At 40.6% G+C, this 26,929-nt stretch overlaps 1 protein-coding gene across 1 annotated transcript in view; it reads right to left on the bottom strand.

The window, feature by feature from the left end:
- The window catches only part of LOC137649982 (folylpolyglutamate synthase, mitochondrial-like), a 56,148-nt gene extending 29,718 nt beyond the window's left edge, over positions 1-26,430 (bottom strand). Inside the window, exons 1-7 of the mRNA XM_068382976.1 lie at positions 26,183-26,430; positions 13,112-13,283; positions 8,241-8,434; positions 4,874-5,010; positions 3,733-3,916; positions 2,723-2,867; positions 2,394-2,512 (exon numbers count right to left, since the gene is read on the bottom strand). Coding sequence (XP_068239077.1) covers positions 2,394-2,512; positions 2,723-2,867; positions 3,733-3,916; positions 4,874-5,010; positions 8,241-8,434; positions 13,112-13,283; positions 26,183-26,338 — 1,107 coding nt within the window. The 5' untranslated portion in view covers positions 26,339-26,430. The remainder of the gene's footprint in view (positions 1-2,393; positions 2,513-2,722; positions 2,868-3,732; positions 3,917-4,873; positions 5,011-8,240; positions 8,435-13,111; positions 13,284-26,182) is intronic.
- Positions 26,431-26,929: the final 499 nt, after the last annotated feature.

Raw genomic sequence — 26,929 nt, 5'->3', positions numbered from 1 at the left:
ACTCACTGTCAAAAGGAAAAAGCAACCCTTTTGGCTGATGTTTACGACAATAAACAGAGTAATGAAAAACTTGAACTTCCTCAATCCTGTGGCTAAACTAACTAGTTTAGCTTTTCGATCTTGTGAAATTAAAGCTCTGTTGATGGACCTTGATGCTTATGGAGGTGTAGACCCAAATGGTATTTTTCCTTTGTTTTTTATAAAGACAGCAGATTTCTTAGCTCCAAATTTATGTTATTTTGCACAAGTTAGCAAGAAAAGGAGCTTTTAGCACTTGTTGGAGAATTGGTAATGTTATTCCTCTTTGTAAATCTGTTTGTGGTAGCTCAAGTCCCACTGATTACCGCTCAATTTCCATAACTCCCATATTATCTAAAGTTTTTGAACGTCTTCTGGCAAAACGTCTTAATAGGTTTGCTGAAGGTAATCATCTATTCCCTAGTTTGCAATTTGGTTTTCGTAAAGGCCTTGGAGCATGTGATGCCCTTCTTACAATCTCCAATGCTGTACAGAAATCCCTTGATTGTAGTCAGGAAGTTTGTAAGATTGGCCTTGATTTTAGTGCTGCCTTTGACCGTGTTAATCATGAGGCTCCTGTTTTCAAACTCAAACAGTTGGGAGTGGGTGGGTCGTTTCTTAACATTTGTATTGATTTTTTAAGTAATAGATCTCAAAGAGTTGTTGTTGATGGGCACCATAGTGAGTATAGGAATGTGATATCCGGTGTTCCACAGGGTAGTGTTCTTAGCCCATTACTTTTCATACTATATACACATGACATGTGGTTTGGCCTAGAAAACAAGCTTGTTGCATATGCAGATGATGCTACTCTCTCTGCATCAATTCCATCCCCTGAATGTAGATCTGGGATTGATGAATCCCTTAATAGAGATTTAGCTAAAATTAGAGCATGGTGCAAATGATGGGGTATGAAGTTGAATCCTAACAACACTCAAAGTATGATTGTAAGTGGGTCAAGGACGGAGGTTCCTCAACTTCCGGATCTCAGTATTGATATTTCTTTAAATTTGTATGACTCTCTTAAAATTTGAGCTGTGATTCTCAACAGCAAATTTACTTTTGAGAAACACATTAGGTCTGTCTTCTTCAATTGCACAAAAAAATTGGCTTATTGAGAAAGTCTTTTAAGATTTTCGGAGATCAATCTATTCTGAAGAAGTGTTTTAATTCTTTCATTCTACCTTGTTTTGAGTATTGTTCTCCTGTCTGGTCTTCAGCTGCTGATTCTCATCTTAATTTGCTGGACAGAAACTTACGGTCTATTAAATCTCTTATTCCTGATCTAGATATTAATCTTTGGCACCGTCGTTCAATTAGTTCATTATGCATGTTGCATAAGATTTTTCATAACTGACCATCCTTTACATTCAGATCTCCCTGGACAATTCTATCCAGTTCGTAATACTAGGCAGGCAGTTAATTCTAATAGCTAGGCCTTCTCCATCATGAGGCTCAATACTACACAGTATTCTAGAAGTTTTATTCCAGCTGTTACCAAGTTGTGGAATGATCTTCCTAATCGGGTAGTTGAATCAGTAGAACTTCAAAAGTTCAAAGTTGGAGCAAATGTTTTTATGTTGACCAGGCTGACACGAGTCTTTTTATAGTTTATATATGACATATCTGTTTTTGATGTTGTTAATAGTTTATAGATGACATATCTATTTTGACGTTGTTACTGTTTTTAGAATGATTTATTGTTAATTTGTTCTCATCACTTATTTATTTCCTTTTCTCACTGGGCTATTTTTCCCTATTGGAGCCCTTGGGCTTATAGCATCTTGCTTTTCCAACTAGGGTTGTAGCTTGGCTAGTAATAATAATAATAATAATAATAATAATAATGTATCAGTTTAGTGAGATCGGTGATACTGTATGGACATGAGTTGTGGTATGACAATGAAACAATATCCAACAGATTTCGTAGCTTTGAGAACAAAGCCCTCAGAAGAATATTGGAAGTTGAATGGCACGACAGGATAAAAAATGAAACTAGAAGAGAGATTACTCGATTGCCATATGTGGGTGAGATCATGGTGAGGGGTATATGGAGATGGTTTGGGCATGCTCTTCACACTCCCCAAGAGAGATTAGTTCACCAGATGTTTAACTGGGCTCCACAAGGCACTAGAAGAGATGGAAGGCTGTGGTCTATATGGCTGAAGTAGGAGGTGATGAATGGAGAAGTATTGATTTAAAACCTAAAGATAGAGACGACTGGCAAAATCTAGCTCAGGTCCTTTGCTTTAATAGGCGTAGGAGGAGATGATGATTATGATGTATCATTTTACTATTATCAAAATTTGTCTGCACAAAGTTAAGTACTCTAAACAAGGCAGAATCTTCTGCCAGTCTCTATCATCATACAGTACCTGTGATCTTCCAGGCCAGACAACAGAGCGAAGACCACAAACTTCTTCATCATTAAGAGTAAATGGAGATGCAATTTCTGGTTCCTTTTCTTCCTTAGTAGGCCTCTCGACCATCAAATCTGTGGTAGCAGGGCCAAAAACAAAGATTATTATTTAAAATATGGATGGGGTTCCCATATATAGTAACTTGAACAAAATGCCATGTTTAAGCCGTAATCATCAATAAAACCACTTCAACGTATAAATGTATAATGACTTTTTCCACTTGCTTCATACTAAAATTTTGTCTCACAATTCAATGACAAAATGAACAACCTACAATTTCTTACTCTTATTTTGGAAATTCATCCAATAACGAGAAAGTTGCAGTGCCAAAGAAGCATTGTTGTACTGGACACTTCCTGCTAGCCCCAACTGTAATGGCCGAGCACCCCATCCATAACTCTCAAGAGGAGGAACCAAATATAAAATACTCTGAAAAGAAAAGTCTGCATTCATTACCATTTTAACAATGGTTCTGTTCGCAAGCACAATATTACCAATTACCTGACATTTATTAATTCAGCTATGAAGCACTCTATAACCTAGACCAGGTGAAATCAAATATAAAATTGTAAGGCAAAACAAATGGAGACTAAACAGCTACCTATAGATTAAATGTCATTACAACAAAAATTGAGGCTAGATTCTGAGCATATATTCCTAGATCTTTATTTAGTTCTGACCAAAATTTGTTTACAATGACCACTAAAGAGGAAGATGAAGATTACAAATGGTAATGAATGTCATATTATATTTGTCTAAAACACCCATATAGCTGCATCTCCTACTTCAAGTACTACAAAACTTTAATCTAAAGCTCCAATCACAAAATTTAATTCTATAAACAAGGCTAGAAACCTCAAGTACATGTAAACTCAAAGAACCATCAGGAGATATTTTCTTTTGTCTCAATATTATACACATATTTCTCAGAGTTACCATAAAAAAAAATTGATAAATCTCCTAGTGAAAAATGTTGTATACAAATCCATGAAAAATATTGTGTAGGGATCCTCAATATTTTCAGTGTATCAACTCAAAAGTTTTAATGAAGTTCTACTATTTAAATGCGAACAAATTCCTTGGGGCCTTGAGAGTTTAGATTTTTATTTTGATAGTAAATCCATACTATCTTTTATATGTATTCCATATAATCATCAACATTCTTTAATACTATTTCAAATCATACAACCAAATAAAAAGGTGGCATATATTGCATAAAATGTGATTACTCCCAGTCATAAAACAAACAGATACCAATACACTACAGTATTGTACTGTACTTTCAAATACTTACATTTTTCTCTTTGGCCCTTGCCATTAGTACTCCAAGAGATGATCCAGGCTGTTGATCAACTGTAAACGTTGGTATATTAGGCTTCATTATGCCAGATTTATGCCATGCTATGGAATCAAAAGTGGTTCCCAGTATTGAAGTGTGGTCAAGGTCAAGTGTAGTTATACCACAAACAACAGGATTTCTGAAATACAGACAAAAGGAACTTTAACAACTGACAGTTTTATATGCTTCCACAATAAAACCTTTGAGTTGAGAAAAACATTTGGTTCATAAACATTATTAAAATTCTAATGATTCTAGAGACTATTTAGTAATTGTTAAGTTACTTATGCTTCATTAAGAGTGACATTAAGGTTACATATTCATTCTGATACCAACTTACTGCTCTGTCTTACTGAAAGAGGAGGCATTTTTTGTATTACTAATGATCATCATGACAAACTATGTACTACTGAGGAAGATTTACGGTGAAACCATAACTGATAAGCCAAGAAAACCTCAACCATCATCTTTTACTTAATTCGATGGTTAGTAGAGGTAAGAATAGAGATTATACTAAACGCTGAAGACAAAAATATTCAACTCTTTGATGTTTTATTTGACTGTCAAGATACATAAAATTTGAACCAATGAGAGTTCAGTACATAGCACTAATAACAGTTTGGAAATTATTTTTACTCTTACCATAAAGAAAAATAACAAAACTGTCAAAAAAGCTGAGGATACAAATCCAGGATAAATGTTCCTTTCTCTTATGTACTATTTACAAATACATTTCAATGATTTTGAAGAAATACTCTCCTAAAGCCATGTGTGGTTCTAAATGGTTTTACTTTATGTCATGTAAAAATCTATTGAATTTTTCTTTATAAATTTACATTAAGTATATAGAAACCTACTGTTCAATTCTTTCAACAGAGCTAAAACTCTATGGCAACACAGTGCACATATCTTAAAATAGCTACAATATTTCTGCAGTATGATCATTTAAAAAGTGCTATACTTGTACATAAAAATATTCAATCTTTTTATATCAAAACCTGATTTCAATCCAAAAATTACTCAGCATCAAAAGGAAATGACAGAATAAATTCACAATACAATTCTTCCAACATTCATTACAAAAGATTATGTTTACCTGATAACATTAGTGCAGTCATATTCGCCACCAATGCCTACTTCTATAACAGCTACATCAATTTCTTCTCTTAAAAACACTTTCAATGCCAATACTGTTAAGAACTTGAAATATGCGGGCATATCCCCCTCCGATTCCTGAAAATAAAACCATCACTGAAGACATGGTAGGATTATAGTACCTGCATATGAATTTATAGGGCACAAGAGAGTGAAACAAAAACTTCTAAGCTATTATAATACAACTGAAGTTCAAGAGCTAATTTCATGAGCCCAGGAGCTTCTGTGAAGCAATATATCTGTGCTAAATTCTGGAAATTTTATATAATAACTTAGCAGCACTTATTTAGAATTTTATATCCAAATTTAGCTAGACTATTTAGGTCTTATCCTAAAATATTAGCTTGATCAACCTAGACAGTTTAGATGCATAAAAAATGAGTTTAGTTTAGAAATCAAATATGGGTTTTAGATTTGACTAATATAAATCCAAATAAAGATTTCTATGGGATTTCCCACCTTATGGTGTATATCTGACTCAATAATGAGGTTCAGGCCATAAAGCTAAATACTGGACCTTACTTTGGTTATTCAGCACTAATTATGGTATATAGAAAGACTATTTAACATAGACAGTAATTGAATTACCTTCAGAAAAAATTAATACAAGAATAATTTCATTTACGTTAAGCAATCATGTGCAGTACCTTATAAGTCTTAGGACATTAAACAATATATATCAATAAAATAGTCATCAACTCTGTAAAAACTTACAAATAAAAAATTAAACGATCATAAATCTACTACTGTATAAAACTATTTGTATGCGACTAAACTAATTTTAAAAACAAAAAAAAATTCTCTAATTTTCTATATTATTCATTATCTGTTAACCCTTTTACCCCCAAGCTATTTGGAACTTTCCAACCCTTAACCCCCAGGCATTTTTTTTCTTTCAAGCACATTTTGCAGTGTATTTTTTTAAATTGCTCTAACAGCCTTAATTTTCATCATAGAGAGGTCAGGTTGGTCTCATTCTCTTGGAAAATGCCTTAAGTTTCTCATAAAATTATCAAAAATATGCAAAAAAAAAAAAAATGTAAATAGCAGTTTTCTGCAAGGACGTACCGGTACGTCCATGGGGGTAAAGGGGTGGGTTTTGTGAAATGTACCAGTACGCCCTTTTGGGGGTAAAAGGGTTAAAGTAGTTTAATGAAAAAAAAAATTCAAATTTTTCATATTATTTCTATACATTTTATTCATGATATGCTATCCCCCAAAATTGTTGGAAGTGCCTTGGTATATGTATGTATAAATGTCTCATTATTTCTATCCAATTTTCAAATTTCTCTCTCTCCATATTTCCTGCACTTGAACATTTATTATCAAGACAAACTTATAGATTGTAAAAAAGGATCAGATTAATTAAAAGAAAAATAAAACAATAACCCTTATCATCAATTTGAAATCTACAAAGCCAGACGCATATTCCTATAAACACAAAGTTCTTTCTGTATTCCAATTAAGCTCTTGAGTTTTTCAAATTTTTCCATCAACAAATTCCCCCAGGATGAGGTTTTTCTTCAAGGATCATTAGAAGTTTTGCTAGTCTTTTTAAAGTAAGCATACCTAACTACAGATGTTTTTCAATAATGATCTCTCTACAACAAACAAAAGAACTCTTGAATTTCTCTCTTCAGAGAAAAGACTCGGTAAAAATTATAGCAAGACAAGACACCACACACAAACATGAGTGGATGAATGGCATTGCATAAATAAAGAAATAAAGCATATTGATGAATGCCTCCAGAAAACTGCATACAGTATATTACCTAACCAGAAATCAAATTTACCAGATTTGTGAGCAAGGCAAATCTAATGTGATAATATGATAATAGGTAGCCCTAACCCAAACCTGAATTACCGTATGCGCTTAGGGTGCCCCTTTATTACACACACACAAAAGGAGTATTTTTGTATATTCTTACATATTTAAATTAAAACAATTTTATTTACCTTTGGTACCATAAGTACATGGTCAGGCCATGGAGTGGCAATTCAGTACCATGGTGCAATTAGGGGAAAACCCCTGTAGCTACAACATGAAGTAAAAATTCAAAAGTTAGACTGCAAGATAGGAAAAAGAAACAGAGATGAAGTTTAAATTTCAAGAGTAAGTGGAGCTAGAGATTAAAGGGAAATTAGAAAGGTAGTTTGGTAATGCCTACAGCTCACCAAGTAAGATGCAATGACACCATGGTCTCTTCAATAAAGAACATTAGAACAGGGGCCTTGAATACGGCTGTAAAATGCCTTGCTATACCTACAGTAGTGCCTAAGGAAACTTGAAATACCTTCATTGTGTTGGAAAAGCAAGGAATCGCTGTGTTCAATGTGCTTAAAGTTATGTTACACATTGATAAAATGAGATATTTCCTTCTTAAAGTTATGTTACACAATGATAAAATGAGATATTTCCTAAGTGGTAGAGTTGATAAACATGCTAAATTGGCTTCACTCTCAAATATTTATCACTATACCTATAACTCGATCACTAGTACTGTATTTGCATACAGTATACATATTCTATGACCTTTACTGTACTACATAATTTGTGCAGTACCGGGTGCCAAAGTCTAAGGTATAGTAGCCTAAAGCAAGAGTAGACCATAGGCTTTTAGTGTACGGTGCTGAACTTGTCCAGTTTTTTTCTTCACCCCTGGATATACAGTACTGTACTATATGTAATTTGCTGCACACCTATAATCATGTATCCATTGTACCCCTCTTTCTAAATGATCTTCAAGAACCCAAAGGATTATACAGTACAGTGAACTACCAAGTTCACTTCCAATGTATAACTCCATTCCACAAATTCCAGAAAATTACTAACCTGAAAAGAAGCTATCTAAACTTATGTAGAAAACAAAGCAAATCATACTTCAACACTGAAGATCCAATGATGCACTTTGGCGTCATCCGTTCACATAAACAAGAGGGTTATGCAGAAAATTTATTCTGCTGTCTAATGTTATTTTCAGTTTACAGTATTTCTATCTTTTTTCATTTGTTAGCTAAGCTACAAAACACAAAGAGGTTGACAAGCAACATTACTGCTAACTAAAAAAAAGTTTGCCCCTGGCTAAAAGTCGTGGGCCTGACAGCAATTTTGTTATAGCCATGACCAGCAAAGGGTTAATAAACTAAAAGGATAATCTAAATATAAAATAGATTTTGAACACTGCATTGAAAAATATCTTAAAATGAAAATGCAGCCTTCCATGAATATCAACGCAGAATTAAATAGCTTATGGATTCAATATCATAATAAAATTACTTAAAAACATTCATAAATACATGTAACTTACCTTACTTGCTGTCAGAGAATTATAAACATCCCAAAAGTGCTGAGTAAAACTATCCTTCTGTATTGGTTGTCCATTTATCCGTATTCGTTCTCTAACTGCGACAAGATGTGGTGACGAATAGAATCCCGTTCTATATCCATGTTCTCTTAAAATACTCTCAATAAATGCGCAGGTTGAACCTTTACCCTTAGTTCCTGGTGAGTAAAACAATCATGTAAGGGCATTGTAATTCTGAGAGCACAGTACACTGCTAAAAATTTATGCATCACACAGAAACTTCTATAAAAGTAAGCAAGATGTAACTTTAATCATACTAAGACAACAGTAAAGTATCCAAAAAATACATTATCTACAAGAGTGCACTGTAAAGATGGACAAATTCTTTATTATAATTACAATACTAGAAAGGAATAATCACTGCTCCAGTGTATAAACTGGGTAAAAACCAATGAGGAACTCTAAAATGCTCAAAATATCGATGGAATAAATTGAAATTATAAATATTACAATCTAAGAATAATACATTATTAGTTAAAATAACTGAAGAACACAAAACTGTCACATTAAATATTTTCTTAGGAAATAAATTCACAACAGAATGTAGGACACTAACTTGTAGGGACTTATTCATGAACTACAAGATAGGTAATATAGAAGTTATGCCTTCCTAGTATTTAACATTCAGCATCATAACATGAGAAAGTCATTCTATTATATATGATACATAAGAACAAATACCAACGCAAAGGTAAAACTACCGTTATTTCAATCTGTGGCATTGAAGTTCCACCACATTTTATCCTTGTACAGTGGAACCTCTACATACGAATTTAATCCGTTCCAGAACCAACTTCGGATGTAGAAATTGTTCGGATGTCGAAACGAATTTTCCCATAAGAATACATTGAAATAGGATTAATCCGTGGTTGAGCCCAAAAACCTATGATAACTTCTTAATAAACTACTACACATAATTTTCCCATGAGAATAATGAACACTAAATTAGATAATAGACATGTAAATAAGAAGAATTAGCAAAAAATTATAAATAAGAAACGGGTTTTTAGCGTCACTTTACCTTAGAAACTCCAGCGCAGGTGTTGTTCGTCTTCGCTACGCAGAGAGGAGAAAGGAGACGGACGGACGGCGAGGAGGTAGAGAGGTTAACTAAGATAAACGTAACACTACCGTAACTTATTCTAACTTACACTAAGTGAACTTTAACATAACTTAGCTTATTTTTTTTTTTTTTTATATTTTATATTTTTTTTTTACATTTTCTTTTTTTCTTTTTGATGATTATGTAATTTTAATCACTATCACTTACATTTAAAATTGACTGAATTTCTTTTGCTTCACTCTTTTCCGTTTTCTGTGTTTCACTTTCTTCCTCTTCACTCTTTGCCGTTTTCTTCGGTTCACTTACATCCTCTTCATCGCGAGTTCGCTTCGCAGTTTTTTTAAAGAAAGCATCGATAGATAATTGCTTGGTACGGCTTTTCAGAATGTTTCGAAAGTGCGTTAGGCAAACATCATCGAATTGAGAAACTACACGACAAACCTGCAATTTCTTTGGATGGTATTTGTCGATGAAGTCGACCACGTCTTGATATTTTCCTAACACCTCTTTTATTTGCGCTGAACCTCACACATGTTCTACCTCCTTGCTCTCTTCCTCGTCATCACTCATGTGCTCCGACATACCATGGAGTTCCTTGAGCTCATCCGTCGTCAGTTCGTCATGATGTTCGGCGACGAGTTCCGTAACGTCATCTGCGTTGACCTCCAAACCCATGGACTTGCCAAGGGAGACGATTTCCTCTACGGCTTCCGCTGCACCGACCACGGGATCAGGTTCGGGGTCAAAACCCTCGAAATCTCGGGGAGAAACTGCATCAGGCCACAGCTTCTTCCATGCAGAATTGAGGGTCCGTCGCGTTAATCCCACCCAAGCCTAATCTATGATCTTCAAGCAGTGCACGATGTTGAAGTGGCCCCTCCAAAATTCACGTAAAGTTAAGTTGGTGCTTTGCGTGACATTAAAGCACTGCTTGAATAAGTGCCTGGTGTACAGCTTCTTAAAATTAGAGATGACTTGCTGGTCCATGGGCTGGAGGATAGAGGTGGTATTTGGTGGAAGATACAGCACCTTTATGAACTTGAATTCATCGAAGATATCATCTTCAAGTCCGGGGGGGTGAGCGGGTGCATTGTCAAGGCATAGCAGGCACTTTAAAGGCAATTTCTGCTCATGAAGATACTTCTTCACAGAAGGACCGAAAACTTGGTTTACCCATTGCACAAAGAATTGCCTAGTGACCCAGGCCTTCGAGTTGGATCGCCAGAAAACATGAAGCTGATCCTTATTGACGTTGTGTGCTTTAAAGGCCCTAGGGTTCTCCGAATGGTAAACAAGCAAGGGCTTGACTTTAAAGTCCCAGCTAGCGTTGGCACATAGAGCAAGAGTCAACCGATCCTTCATTGGCTTATGCCCAGGCAATTTCTTCTCTTCGGCAGTGATGTAGGTTCGACTCGGCATCTTCTTCCAAAACAGCCCGGTTTCATCACAATTGAACACCTGCTGCTCTACGTAGCCTTCTTCCTTTACGATATTTTCGAAGTTCTTAACAAAGTCAGCTGCAGCCTTTGTGTCCGCACTAGCAGCCTCTCCGTGGCGAACAACTGAATGAATCCCGGACCGTTTCTTAAATTTCTCGAACCAGCCACGAGATGCCTTGAAATCATCTGAGGAAGGCTCGGTTGAACTCTCCCCAACATCACCGCCAGAGCTCTCCTCCTTCAAGTCCGTAAAGATGGCGTGCGCCTTCTCGCAGATAACGGTTTCGGTGATGGTGTCGCCAACGATCTCTCTATCCTTAATCCACACTAGTAGAAGTCGTTCCATCTCTTCTATGATAGGGGTACGGCGTTTGGAAATTATAGTGATCCCCTTAGAAGGTTTCACTGCTTTAATAGCTTCCTTCTGTTTAAGGATTGTCGAGATCGTCGACATATTACGGCCATACTGTTTAGCAAGTTCACTCACGCGGATGCCACGCTCATGTTTTTCAATAATTTCCTGCTTAATTTCTATAGAAAGCATTTCCTTCTTCCTTTTCTCACCACTACCACTACCACTGGCAAAACTAAGCCTTTTTGGACCCATGATTTACGTAAATTATCGTTAATGGATGCACGTAAAAAATCCCGATTAAATCACAGTTAATATCAGAACGCACAGAGCACAACCGCAAGAAGCCGACGAGAACAGAGGACTGACCCAAGCCGCGCTAATTGAGTGTCCCTCCGAGGTCGATGTGCTGCCTTCTATCGGCGGAAATAAAAAACACTTCAGGCGCTATGAGCACCGACTACGCGTACGAGTATTTTTTACTTCGGGTGTCGAAAAAAACATTCGGGTGTAGAGTCGGAACGTGTTCGAATTGTACTTCGCGTGTCGAAAAATTCGGATACAACCGGTACGACGAAAATTGCTACTTCGTGTGTCGAAATAAAATTCGGGTGTAGAGTCAAAAATTTGCTCGAATTTTACTTCGGATGTTGGAAAATTCGGATGTAGATACGTTCGGATGTAGAGGTTCCACTGTATTTTCATTCTAAACACTCCATGTATTTGATATTTGTTACCAAAATTATAGAAACATATTAAACATAATGCACAGTACTGTATATAAAAATGGCAGAGAAATTAAATCACAAATCACACAAACTCATATCATGAAAATACGCACAAACCTAATTCACAGCAAGAAAACAATGCCAACCACTCAAAAAGAAAAGGGTAGATTCATATTCCCAAGCTGCCTCCATACTCACAGCCTTGAGTGATTCAATTAAAGCTGGAACTGTGCTTATTTCTGTTGGATATAGGTTTCTATAAATGGGTTTGTCACAATAGTTTAATGAATATTCTCTCTTTTTCTTTGCACAAACAGCCTTAGTACTTTTCTAGAGCCCAGAAGATTAGACTGCAGCTAGTCACAGCCAGCCTGATGTCACTAAAAGTAATCAAAAGTGTTGAGGTTCACTACATGTGCCAAATATTCTGACCTGATATGATAGTGTTGAGGTTCACATGTGCCAATTATTCTGACCTGATATGACAGGAAAATACCATTTGTATAAGCTCTAATAAATCATACATCAACAGAATTATCAACACCTTAAAGTACCGATGCACTGCTTACTAAAAGGCATTAATTTCAATAAGAAGGCTCACCAATGCCATACCAGGACCAGCAATTAAGACTACACTACCAGCCTGTATGGACAACAAAACCAATTTCAGTTTCTTTCCCTTACTAATGGTATACATCTACAGTACCTCTTTATTCCGATAGTTAATTCCATAAGCATAACTTTGATGTGATAACTAAATTTGCTAAAAAATTGGACAAACATCCTAAATCATGGTAACTAAGCATCTACAAAGGAATACAAATTGGAACAAGCACACAAAAAGCAAGGCAACAGCAGTAAGACTTACTGGTACTTACATGTATTAAGTGTTTCATGCATATTACCAGTGAAAAAAAATTAACATACTATGTCAGGAGAAATCAGGGGAGATTATGCCACACAACACCAAAGCCCACACAAAAGCAAGAGTAAGAAAAATCAGGGAAAATTATGCCACATAACAGCAAAGCCCACAGAAAATCAAGAGTAAGAGAAATCAGGGAAAATTATGACACACAAGACCAAAACTCACAGAAAAGCAAGAGAAATCAAGGAAAATTGTGCCACACAACAGCAAAGTCAACACCAAAGCAAGAGTAAAAATGACACCAAAAAAATAAAAAAACTCAGCTTCATCACAGCTAAACATGGAAATAAAATAGCTCAAGTACCTGCTATATGAATAACAGAGAGTTTATCCAAGTCATCAAGAGTTACACCAACTCTACGCAAACAAGCTTCAGTTTCTGGTATGTTGGTATTAGAAGATCTTCCACGTTCTTCTCGCACACGTTGTAAAACGGCAGCATTAGTTTGCAAGCTATTCAGTGCTCGCACAGCTTCCTATCAAAGAAGTAAGAGTGTCAGAGATCAGTAAATAGCTAAATAAATTAATATCTATAGTAGAAGCCTTTAAAGGCATAAGAAAATTTAATAGAAAAAAAAATTTAGAGGAAGTGACTGGTAAAGTTTGTAAGACTGTCCTTCAAGGAAATAATCAATAAAATAAAAACCACCAATTCCAGCAATTAAATCTGGTGTCACAATAACATTGGTCATCAATGATGGACATGTATTTTAGGTTGTAAATAAATTAGATGAAAATAATAGAGAAGAATGAAAATAGATCGTACCCCTAGCATGAATTCTAGTACAGATAGGGGGAGAAATAATTAACATGAAGCAGGATTAGGTAGCAAGAACCACTTAGAAACTTGCAGAAAAAAAAAAAGAAAACCAAAAGAAATTAACCAATTCAAATTTTCATGTAGTTAGGTAAAACTCACCCAATCTAAAAAGCAATCTGTATTTTTTCTAGCTATACAAAACAGAGTCCTTTGAAATAAAGAATATATTCAGTGAAGCTGAAACAGTTGTTGAAACCTTAACTAGGTAGTTAATGTCATGAGAAGTGAGCGAGGTGGGAAATTTCAACTATAACGTACAGTACTTAGGTTTGTTTAGCTAAGAAAAATACAAAAAATTTCAAAATGTTATTTAATCCTATGCATATACAATTTTTTTTTCCTTAAAAACAGGGCGATTCACTTATTGGTTGGTAGAATAGAAAGTCTCCTTAGAACTGGACTGGTTGGTTCTTTCTCTTCCCTGGAATATGCCAATCTCCCTGGTCCCATATGGGAGCAAAGGAGAGGACTCTAGCAACCTCCTCTCTGTCCGTCAAAGGGATGAGTAGGCTGATAGAACCTGGCCTATATTTGATACTCGTATGTACCTGGTACTGTACTTGGCCAATGAAGGAATACTTCTAACCCCCAAGGCATGTTGCAGTTTGGAATGAATATCTGACATATGATGACCAATGGGTTTGGTATTCAATCCACTGTCCACCCACTTGTTAAGGAGGATGGGGAAGAACTACTACTTACAGATCTAGTTTGAAAAGAATGGTGCTCAGAAGTGTAGCTTACTAGCATCAATTGTCAAATCTAGGATGTAACATTACAACTGTTTCCTCTTCAACTGAGAGAAAGGAAAGAAGATGCAGAATAGCCAGTAATTCTACCTATCACCCAGACTTACATTAACACTTTACCATAGACAAGTTGCTCCCTGTCCCATGAGGAAGCTGGGATGGCTACACAATGGCTTGAGCAGCCATAGGGCAAAAAATAAATGTGTCCAAGGACTTGTGAATACTGTATACTCCCTTAAATCCTTAAATAGAAGGCAGTGAAAATAGTTTGTCCCTTCCAAAGATGACTGCTAGATTCTTCTAAGGTGTGACCGATACCTCTTACTTCATGAAGTCTTGTCTGAGCCGGTACCTTGACCCCCTCAGCATCGAGCTGTATACTTTACAGATAGTCCCACAAAACCAGATAACGGCAACGTTCTTTGACACTTTCTTGGGTCTACCAATGCTAAGAAGTTGACACCCCAGCCTGATATGTAAAGTCCTCTTCAGATAACACTGCAGACCCCTCACAGAACACAAAGATACCTCCTCTTGATTATTACAAGACAGTTCAAGGAGAGAGAATGGAGAGGGTCTCAAACCTGGCTTGGGTTCTGGGTTTGGTTAGTCTCTTTGGATTTGTCTTGAGCATTGATAAGAATGACGCCAGAGAGAACTTAGCTTTTCTTTCTTCTTCCAATGATGCAGCTACCACTCAACGGAGACCACAATTTACTCTCAGCACGTGGGGATGATTATGAACATTCAAGCCCCCTAAAAAACACACTTAGATTGTGGATTTGCAGCCAGTGTAGCCACAAACTGATTGCAGCATGACATCAAGGAGTGTGTACTTCCTTACTGGTGCACACACAAGATCAAACTCTACCTAGAAATAATTAAATTGCAACTATCTTACCATATTAGCAATAGAATAACTGTATTACAACGCTCCTTACGGTAAAAAAATTTATCACATCACACTTTACCTGAAAATAACAGTAAATAGCACGTTCGGGATAGTAGAGCACACTTTGAAATAATGTAACCTGTAAATGGCAGTTGCTATTTCAGTTTCCATTTTTTTCTTAACTGCGTATTAATTGTCTAGACCACTAGAACAATTAACTTTTTTAAAATACTGATCATCTTTACTACCATAATATGACAAATTCGAAGATAATTTGTATTTTTCCTAACCATACAAACCTTAGCTATTTACATTGGGTTTACCTTTTAGCGCAGCTGAAATGACGAGCCAATAGTTTTAACGAGGGTTAATTACCCCCGCGCTAGTTAGCGGGGGGGGTAGGGGAAGGGTAGCTTGCTACCCCTCCCCCCCCACACACACCGGTGACTTGCTTCACTTTCACTTAGAGGTAGGACTTGACTTGGGGGTCAGGGATGGCGGGCACATATGTGTAATTAGCTAAGGTTTGTATGGTTAGGAAAAATACAAATTATCTTTGAATTTGTCATTTGTTCCGTAACCGAAATACAAACCACGCTATTTACATTGGGTGACTTACCCTTTAGGAAGGGTGGAAAGTCCCCAGCCTTACTGACTTCGGCTTGCCCGGGGGCTCGATCCCTCAGTAAGCAGCACTAGAGAAAGGGAGCCCTTGTACCTCACAAGTTCCTAGCATCGCTAGGAACGAGTGGCCTACATAAGCAGTGTGTGGAGGAGAGTGTGACTCGTCCTATGAAGTTGACCTTGAGACCTTCAGATAGGAATTCTAGGATAGGACGTTCCCAATACCACCTCGTCAGGGTATGGGAGACGCAACAGTATTAAGCTTAATACTAGGAGCACAAAGAAGCATGGGTTACCTGCAGAGGTCGAGGCCAGCTATGCGAGGACCAGGATGCTGCTTCCCCAAGAGAGGGGAGTGAAGAAAGAAGTAAGGGTCAGACATACTCTTTCATTCACGCAGACTAAGACCGGGTAACAACGCCCTCAACCTACTGCTACTTGTCCAAAAAGGAGCCTGAGGTTAGACCAGCTGTTGTGCAGCCACCACAGGGCCGATAGAAAACGTATCGAGGCTCCTGTGGGTCACGTCTTGCAGGTAGTGGGCTGTGTAGGTCGTCTGACACTTCCAGACCCCAGCTTGAAGTACCTGCGTCACAGAGAAGTTTCTCTTGAAGGCCAGGGATGTAGCCATACCCCTGACATCATGGGCCCGAGGGCGACGTGACGCAGGAGGGTCAGGATTCAAGGCATGGTGGATAACCCTTCGAATCCAAGCTGAGATGGTGTTCCTGGTGACCCTCCTGTTAGTCCTGCCTGTGCTCACAAACAAAGCTCGCACTTGAGGACGGACTGTAGCCGTTCTCTTCAAGTAGTGCCTAAGACACCTCACTGGACATAGTAGCAGCTGGTCTGGGTCGCTTGTTACAGAACGGAGACTCGCGATCCTGAAAGAGTCGAAACGAGGATCTGGCACCCCAGGATTCTGAGTCTTGGCGGCAACAAACTCAGGGACGAACCTGAACGTTACCTACCCCCATCCCCTTGAATGGGCGATGTCGTACGAGAGACCATGAAGTTCACTAACCCGCTTGGCCGAAGCCAAAGCGAGTAGGAAAGCCGTCTTCCAAGACAGGTGGCGATCGGAGGCCTGGCATAATGGTTCGAAGGGAGGTCTCTTAAGAGACCTGAGGACTCGAACCACGTTCCAAGGAGGAGGTCTCACTTCCGACTGGGGGCAGGTAAGCTCATAGCTACGTATGAGTAAAGAGAGTTCTAGCGATGAAGAAATATCCACGCCCTTCAGTCTGAAGGCCAAGCTTAAGGCTGAGCGATAGCCTTTCACTGCCGAGACAGAAAGGCGCATTTCTTCCCGCAGATAAACAAGGAAGTCCGCTATTGCTGGAATAGTGGCATCGAGTGGAGAGATACCCCTTCCACGACACCAGCCACAAAAGACTCTCCACTTTGCTTGGTAGACTCCCTCAGAGGACCTTCGCAGGTGCCGAGACATTCTCTCCGCAACCTGTTGCGAAAAGCCTCTCTCCGCGAGGAGACGCTAGATAGTCTCCAGGCGTGAAGCCGAAGCGAGGCTACGGCCCTGTGAGGGACGCCGGAGTGGGGTTGTCTGAGAAGCTCGTGTCGTGGAGGAAGCTCCCTCGGGAGCTCCGTCAGGAGCTGCAGAAGGTCCGGAAACCATTCCGCGTGATGCCATAGCGGAGCTACCAGAGTCATCAAACAGTTGACCGATAGTCTGGTCCTGTTGAGCACCCTTCTCATCAGACAGAACGGTGGGAAGGCTTACACGTCGATGTTGTCCCACCGTTGCTGGAAAGCATCTTGCCAGAGTGCCTTGGGGTCCGGGACTGGGGAGCAGTACAGGGGCAGCTTGAAGTTCAAAGCTGTCGCGAACAAGTCCACAGTCGGGGAATCCCACAAAGTCAGGACTTTGTTGGATATCTGAGGATCCAAAGACCACTCGGTACTCACTATCTGCAAGGCCCTGCTCAGACTGTCGGCGAGCACATTCCTCTTACCAGGAATGAAGCGAGCTGATAGTGTTATCGAGTGGATTTCGGTCCACCTCAGAGTCTCTACTGCAAGATGGGATAGCTGCTGCGAAAAAGTGCCTCCCTGCTTGTTGATATAAGCCACTACCGTGGTGTTGTCGCTCATCACCAACACGGAGTGACCCGCCAGGGACCGTTGGAACTGTTGAAGAGCCAGAAAGACGGCCTTCAATTCTAGCAGGTTGATGTGTAGGCACTTTTCTAATTCTGACCAAAGGCCTGAGGCCCTCTGGTTCAGAACGTGCGCCCCCCCCCCCTTCTTTTGACGCGTCCGAAAACAGAGTCAATTCCGGGGGGAGGACGAGAAGACTCACTCCCTTTTGTAGGTTCTCGTCGACCAGCCACCATCGCAAGTCCGTCTGTTCCAGAGACCCCATTGGGATCAGAATGTCCGGGGAATCGGATCCTTGATCCCACCGGGACTTGAGCCGCCATTGAAGGGATCTCATCCTGAGGCGGCTGTTTGGAACCAGACGAGCCAGGGAGGATAGGTGACCTAAGAGACGCAACCACGATTGGGCGGGGAGTTCTTCTCGCCTGAGGAAGGGTTCCGCCACCCTCCTCAGCCTTGCTATCCGGTCGTCTGATGGAAAGGCTTTGTGGAGATTGGTGTCTATTAGCATGCCTAGATAAACCAGTCGTTGGGACGGCTGCAGAGAGGACTTCTCGAGGTTTACCACGATCCCCAGATCCTGGCAAAGATCCAGAAGCCTGTCTCGGTGCCGAAGAAGGGTCGACTCCGAGTCTGCTAGGATCAGCCAATCGTCCAGATAACGAAGGAGACGAATGCCATTCCTGTGCGCCCAAGATGAAATCAGGGTGAACACTCTGGTGAACACCTGAGGAGCTGTGGAGAGACCGAAACACAGCACCTTGAACTGGTAGATCTTGTCGTCTAGGCAAAATCTCAGGTACTTCCTGGAAGACGGATGGATTGGGATCTGGAAGTACGCGTCCTTTAGATCCAGAGTGCACATGAAGTCTTGTGGTCTCACCGCAAGTCTGACCGTGTCTGCTGTCTCCATGCTGAACCGGGTTTGCTTGACAAACCCGTTCAGAGCTGAGAGGTCGATGACAGGTCTCCAGCCTCCAGTAGCCTTCTTTACAAGAAAGAGTCGACTGAAGAAGCCTGGGGAGCTGCGACGACCTCCTGGAGAGCACCCTTCTCGAGCGTGGTCTCGACTTCGGCCTGAAGGGCCAGCCCCTTTGCCGATCCCGTAAAAGGAGCTCAACGACACTGGATTCGCTGTCAGGGGAGGTTGAGATGTTGTGAACGGGACGCGATAGCCTTGGCCGATCATTGAGACCGTCCAAGCATCGGCCCCGTGTTGCTGCCACCTGCGGACGCAACACTGAAGGCATCCCCCCACAGGTGGACACGCAGGGGAACTGCCACCCCTATGGCTTGCGGCCGCGGCCGCCACCCCTAGGAGTCTTGCCTCCCCTGGAGGACTTACCGCCCCTCTTGACCTTGGCTGGAAAGGGCTGGGGCTTAGACACCACCTTCTTAACTGCCGGTGCCTGCTTTGGAGCCTTACGAGGCTGCTGCTGCTGTTGCAGCAGAGCTGGAGGCTTATAGGCCCGAGCTGTAAGGGCCCTATGGAGGAGGGAGTCCGTGCTGGATTTCCTGCACCTCTCAGCCGTTCGCTCAATGTCTTGAGGCTCAAACAGGTTCTCCCCCAGAAGGGAAGCATGTCGGAGCCTACACACATCCACGGCGGGGACCTTCGGATGGAATCTCTCGGACACAGCATCGCGACGCTTCAACACCGAGTTGGCCCACAGGGTGGTAACCTGGTGCGCCAAAAACTCGATGGAGCGGGTGCCCGAGAGCAAGAAGGTCTCCAGGGCCTTCCTATTGGTCTCCTTGGACAAGTCCTCCGAGCGCAATAGGATGCCCAGAGATCCTAGCCAAAAGTCCAGCCACGAAGTGGCCTGCATGGCACACTTAGCGACCTTCTCTGCCGCCGAGAACGAAACCTGCCGGGCAGAGAGCTTCTCAAAGGGAACTCCCTTCGCCAGCTCCTCCACAGAGTGATGGAGACGAAGAGCGAGGCTGGACTCACCCAGAATCTCGAAATACCTCCTCTGCTGAAGACGAGGAGGGATGAGCTTGTTCCCGGCAGAGGAACGACTGGAGGAGGCAAGAATCGCGAGCTGAGCGTTGGCCCTAGCTCTGGCACTCTTCAGGCCCCGAGACCAGGGCAGAGCCGCACTGGACTTAGGGGCCTTCCGAACGTCAAACACTTCATCTAAGATAGTGTCTTTGCCTTCACGGGGGGCGATGACTGGATCCATAAGCCCGTTAAGTTGCCTTATCAGGCTTAGGACCTGCCAGAAGGCATGTTCGGATTCCTGCTGATCTCCTCCCTGCGGGCTGGCAGCTAAGTCTCCTGTCCCAGGGATCTCTTCCTGGGGTGAAGCGTGGACGTTCCCCCGGGGAGCCGTGGGTTCCTGGCGAATCCTCGAAGATGACTTCGGGACGGTCTTGGAGTCCTTGGATTCCCTCCTGGGAGGGATACAGGATCCCAACAAAGAGGTTCGAGGAGCCCCTTCCTCACGAGACGATTCTCCTCCATGAAGCGAAGTCTCCCCCTTGGTGCCGAGGGGAAGACTACCGCTTCACTGGACTCACCCGAGGACAGAAAGGCCTCGTCCACGGGAGACGGAGAAAGCACTCGAGCAGGAGAAGGGGGCTTCGCGACAGACCTCTTGGGAACCAACTTCGCCCTGGGGGAAGTCACCACGAAGTCCACACCTCTCTTTCTCTTCAGCGTAGGAGAGACAGCCGTTGGTTTGTTACCCTGGTCGGCGAGTGCTGGCTTCATAACCCTCACTAACGCCCGCGCCAGGGGACCAAACCAAGTCTGTTGCTCCAAGGACACAGAGTCCGAAATCCTCGCTAAAGGGAAAGGGATCGGGCGATCCTTTGGAGTGGACACCACAGTACCTGCCTGAAAAGAAGGTGGGGAAGAATGATGTACTAACCTCTCCTCAGTATTATCCTTGTCCTGCACTACAATCCTGTGTTTGGGTGGAGGCGATCCCGAGCGTTGTCTAGGAACACGCGTTCCTGCTGCTACCACCGGCTGCGAAATTCGCCGCGAACGATGGTCGCGCGAGGGCGAACGGTCGCGCGAGGGCGAACGGTCGCGCAGGCGAGTGGGCGCGAGGGTGTGCAGGTGAATGAGCGCGTGTCCAAGTCGGCGAATGAATGCGTTGGCGCGATGGCGAGGCAACGCGCGGCCGCGTGGGTGAGGAAGATCGCTGGCGATGTAGATCAACAGGCGATCGGTGGTGAGCTGGCGAGCGCTGACGCGCAGGTGGGCGATGTCGCGTTGGCGAGCGGTAGTGCGCAGCACGCGCAGGTGAATGATCGCGCGATGGCGAGCTAATAGATGGTGAACCATGTCCCTTCAGAACCTCTGGTCGACAAAGCATTGGAGAACGCGGGCGCGCAGGTTGTAAATCACGCGGGCGATCCGGAGATCGCCGATATACAGGTGATCGCTGACGCGTAGGAGAACGCTGATGAATAGGCGATACTAAAATTGCCTGTGCGCGCTGGCAAGCAGGTGAACGCTGGCGAGCAGGTGATCGCCGGCGCGTAGGTGATGGTTGACGCGTAGGAGAACGCTGATGAATAGGCGATACTAAAATCGCCTGTGCGCGCTGGCGAGCAGGTGAACGCTGGCGAGCAGGTGATCAACTTCAAACCAACACACAAGCTGTAGAAAAGAAAAAGCAGAAAAAAAGATTAAAGGCAGTCAACGAGGACGATGAACAGACACGTCTGTTCACCGCCGGGCCAAAAGTGAAAGTGAAGCAAGTCACCGGTGTGTGGGGGGGGAGGGGTAGCAAGCTACCCTTCCCCTACCCCACGCTAACTAGCGCGGGGGTAATTAACCCTCGTTAAAACTATTGGCTCGTCATTTCAGCTGCGCTAAAAGGTAAACTCAATGTAAATAGCGTGGTTTGTATTTCGGTTACGGAACAAACTGTAGTTTACATACATATTGTAATACCAAGCTCAAGGCGTAAACTTCATTAGTTACCAAATCTATAGGTAAACTAACCTAATTTCAACACAAAGTGCTTCTTTTCATTATAACGGTAGGTCATCTTCCAATACTACTGATTTGAAAGAATATTGTCTTTTTTTGTTGTGATATGGGGGTGAAGTTACAAAGATTGAAGGAGTCTAAGAGATCAAAGAAACCCAAGAAATGTGGAAGGGATAGTGTATATGAAGATAGAACACAATGCTGATATACAAACCATAATGGAAATCAGGTCCAACAAACCAGCCATGTTTAATAATCACATCAAGTTTACAATGTATTGAAATAAAAAAATATTCTTGCTACAGAATAAAATTCCAAAAATTACCTATCCTGTAATCGTGGGAAAAAGAACGAGGGGCAAAGAGGCAAACTTAATCGGAAGAGAATTAAGGCGCGTTGTTTATTCTCTTTTTTTTCATTCATGGGACATTAGCTAATAATATTTTAACCAAACAAAACTTAACCTAACTTCTCAGGATATCATTACTGTACTTGATATTAATTTCATCCATCACTGCCATGAGTGCTACAACTTTCTAAAGAAAGTGCTATTGTACCAAGGTTAAAGATCATAATACAGACAGTAAAATTTCTGAATGCTCGTCAATGATTCTTTGACATCCCAAAAATCCTTCCTGTACTTAGAACTCAAGTGAATCCATGGGTTTGTAATAGCTCTTAAGACTCCTAACATAATGAAATGTCCAGCATTTCATTTTACTTGAACCAAATTTAAAAAGACTTTCCCACCATAGCCATAAAAAGGACAGAGGGATGCACTAAACTGGAAGCAACCAAGTCACAAACACATCAAAATATTGCACAAAGTCACAAGTTAATGCACAAAACCTTATGATCACCTACGTTAGGTTATGTCGGGATGCATCAGTGTACACTACTTTCATAAGCACTTCTTACACAAAAGGCCAAAATTGATAAAGCAGTTGTCACAAAACATTTGAACACTTAATGCTCAGTTATTCCCAATTTTTAATTAGTTGAGAAACATAGAAAATTGTTATGTAACAAAAAATATATAGATCTGACAAGCACTAGCAAAGAGCTCTACTAAACACCAACACATAACTTGGCATAAAAAATGTGCTCTTCAAAGTTTTATCACTAAGCACAAGTTATTGTTCAATTTTCTCGTACTGTAAACGTATATCCCCAAAGAAGAAACTAACAAAGCATCAAGCTGCTGACCACTCTTATAACAAAGTCCTTATTGGCAAGAAATTATAATATTGCATTATAACCATGCAAATCTTGTTTCTTTGCAATTTACAGCACCCTAGGTGAGGTTTGGGAGGGGACTCCAGCCTAACGTCTGATAGATTTAACAACCTGTATGTTAGGTATGGTTGCATATCTAAATTTCAACCCCCAAAGTCAGGCAGGGGTAGTTACTAGTCAGGTTGAGTGTCCAAGCTAGGAACCCCTCCAGAAACAAACAATCTTTACCCTTGTACTGTTCTGAGATATGATATTTCAATGTACTGTATGGGGAGTATGAATACAGCGTCCTAAATCTGTTTAGATAGCCTAACGAGGGCTTAGGGAGCAGTCTGTCCTCCAAAAATTAAAACGTACTTTTCAGTAGAGTTAGGGAGCGAGAGGATTCAATGTCTGCTTTGGATATACCTGTTGTGAAACCACATGTTAGGTTGGTTTTATTTTACATTTTCACAATTCTCCCCAAACTATAATAACCAGCATATTTCAATAAATAATTACTAGTCGTTTATCTCTCAAAACCATCAATCGCTGGGTAACAATGACTACGGTAATCAAATTCTAAGTTCGATTAATTGATAATTGACACCGTGATACTAGCCTACGAGAATAATGTGCATCTTTTGCTTGCCAGAACAAAGGAGTAATGAGATAATGTTTAATAACGAACCTAGGGCAGAGCATTGGCTCAATTAAATAATACGATGGCCACTGCTACACGAAAGACTCCAAACTAAACAGCATGGAAAGTCATGCTTTCTATGTGTTTGGAAGTCCTGGCAAACAAAAGCTCCAAGTGTTTTGACTGTTTCATTACTATTACACTGTTTTTATTAGAGTAACCTTTTCTACTACAATGACTGTATTTTCCGGTGTTTCGAACAAAATCGATGACCATATCTAGCACAAAACCATAGCTTTTCAGTTATGGTAGTCAGTCCACCATAACTCAAAAACTATGGATTTCTGCCATTAATCATTATCAAAAACTTTCAAAACACATATAATTACACGGTATTCCCAGCTTTTAAAGCTGTAAAAAATATTTTCATATTCTAAAAATTTACCAGTTAATATATGATACTCTAATTTCTAGCGAAACTGGAGTTGGCTATAAGAAATGGACGAATGCTAGCTACTTTTATATTTTTCTCTATATGTTGAAGAGTGATTGGGGCATAACTTATGTATCGGTCTATTAAAATGTGAGGTCTATCTCTCACTCCAAGTCCATTGCTTAGTTCTGAGAGACTGAAGGGGACTTACAGCACATGCGTTTTTTCCCAGGGTTTGGGGAGCTTTCTGTGCATTTACAATGACGTATCTGTCAGGTGAGTTTTTAAACCAATTAACAGCTTACAAATACTTTTTCCTACGTACCCCGGATGTTATTCTACAACAGCCATTTTTTTTTACCTTCCCCTTCAGTTTCAACAAAACCACCATCACGTAAAGACGTCTCCAAGACGGAAGTACATCAATCTACTTCGAAACATAGTTTATCTCGGCACTTGATTATGATGGAAATGCTCTCTGTTCAGTATAAAGCTATTGTTACTGATCTGAAATTAAAAAATAAGTGCAATAATGTCTCAAAGGTCAGATTCCGACTTAATTTTTCAGGAAGACCAGCACATTTCCACTGCAAGCTTCTGTAAAGATTGCCAAGAAAAAAAAAATTTGTCAATCATAAGGTATGGAATTATTTGTCATTTACTTTAGCAATATGTAAGGATGTATTTGTGATTTACTTCCTCATAATGTACGGATTTATTTGCGATTTACTTTTAGTTTGTGACCTGGGATGGGGGGTCCGGATGCTTGGGCCCCCAGCTAGGGGTTGTGACCTGGGAACTACTAGGTTAGATTAGGTGGGTTTGTTAGGTTCTGTACCCTTTTACAAATCTTAAAAGTGATAAATAATCATGCTTTGGCCTATTTTCAACCACTTACATGAACCATATATTTTTCCAACTGGTTATCTTATGCTTATTTTGCAATTTTGAGCAGTATTATTGCTGCAAATCACTCGTTTCTGACATTTCCCCTCCCAAAAAAACCCGGTTTCCCACTGGGGTCCCCCATACTTATCTTTATATCAGGGGGTCCAAAATTTAAAAACGGGTCGTTTACCCCAATAATCATGGTCAGAAATGCATAAAACGCAAGATAGCGAGTACGAAAAATATATGGTTCATGTATTCGGCTAGAAATTAAAGTATAAAATATTTGCCAATTTACCATTAGGTTGGGTTAGAATGAATAACAAAAGTTAACAACCGGTAGTTTCCAAAATTGTATTCCCTTCAACAATAACACTGGTTTCCAACTGTTCCTAATTTACCTTTAGCATCTTCTTATCTACATTTCTCATTTCACTTCTTCTCGACCAAAGTAAAGACAGCACAATAAAACCAATGGATTGAGTGTTACAGCTAGGCTCGACCGATGATCGAAATATCAAAGAAACCTTACGAAACTACAAGCCCTAAGCATACCACATGGATTCAACATAAGAGAAAACTTATGTAAAGTTATGCAAGGCCATTCATTATCATAAAGAGCAACCGTTTGTGATAAAGGCGTTATCTAAATGTTGCGTAATCATAGGATGATCGTTACGGAAGATCTGCAAAACATCCAAAATAGGAATGACTAAGATGACATGTACGGTAGTAAGGGCATCATCATCTTGCCTGGCCAAGATAATCTCGAACGACGATTCCTACGGTAAATGCTGATGTCGTAGAAGTAATCATAACATTTAAATGGCTAGAAATAAACTGCAATCTATATTAAATGAAAATGTAGATTGCCGGTAACCATAAGTAGACTACGACAGCTTCAAGCATAGGCATAAATCTGGAAACGCAGGTACGCCATCAAGTGACCTTGAATACCCACGTCCTACTTTCTGAGGATAATGGGGCACGTTGAATAACAATAAAAAGTATAAAATTTCTACAACTTTTCAGTTATCTCACCTCGTACTGTTGATCGACCGACACATAACGGGTTCCACTAAGTTCCCTCGTTCCTTTGCTAGCAAAAGCACGGTCCATTGTGCTACGAAATAGTGTTCCACGAAATGCACGAAAGGCACGCCACCTACAATAAGTGAGGGATGTAATCTGATGCATATTGGTCAGATGTGACTAGCCACGTGTTTATATGTCTACCCCTGACAGTAGTACCAGTAGACATCAGCTGTTGTTTATGTGATCGCAGGGCTGCCAACCTAGCGATAATACCGAGGGAAGGATTGCTATTAAATTTATCTATAATAGTGTAGATTTTATCTATCTATGAAACAAACTACGAATACACTTTCATTAAATAATACAATCATATATATTCCCATTAAACATTCAATGTCCTCCTTATAGGAAGCTGTCACAATGCATTTCGTTGGTAAAACTGGAAACTTTCCACGCAAAGGGGTTAAATAAATAGTAATTTTAGTACAAATTTCATCAAGTTATACGAACAGCGTGCTAATTATCATAGTTTACCACTTAAGCATTTTTGTTCTATCGTTGGGAGAAGTGTTTTGTCAATGAATGCTTATTGTTATGAATGAAATGTGAATTGACATGCAAAGCCGTACACACACGCGCACAAACACATACACACAAACACTCACACACAGGTATATATTATATAACTATACAGCACATAAACACCCACACGTGCGCGCGCGCGCGCGAACACACACACACACACACACACAC

The sequence above is a fragment of the Palaemon carinicauda genome, chromosome 11, assembly GCF_036898095.1.
Source record: "Palaemon carinicauda isolate YSFRI2023 chromosome 11, ASM3689809v2, whole genome shotgun sequence".
Classification (NCBI taxonomy): Eukaryota; Metazoa; Arthropoda; class Malacostraca; order Decapoda; family Palaemonidae; genus Palaemon; species Palaemon carinicauda.
The sequence above is the reverse complement of the archived record's forward strand: the minus strand, read 5'-3'. Positions and strand labels throughout refer to the sequence as shown.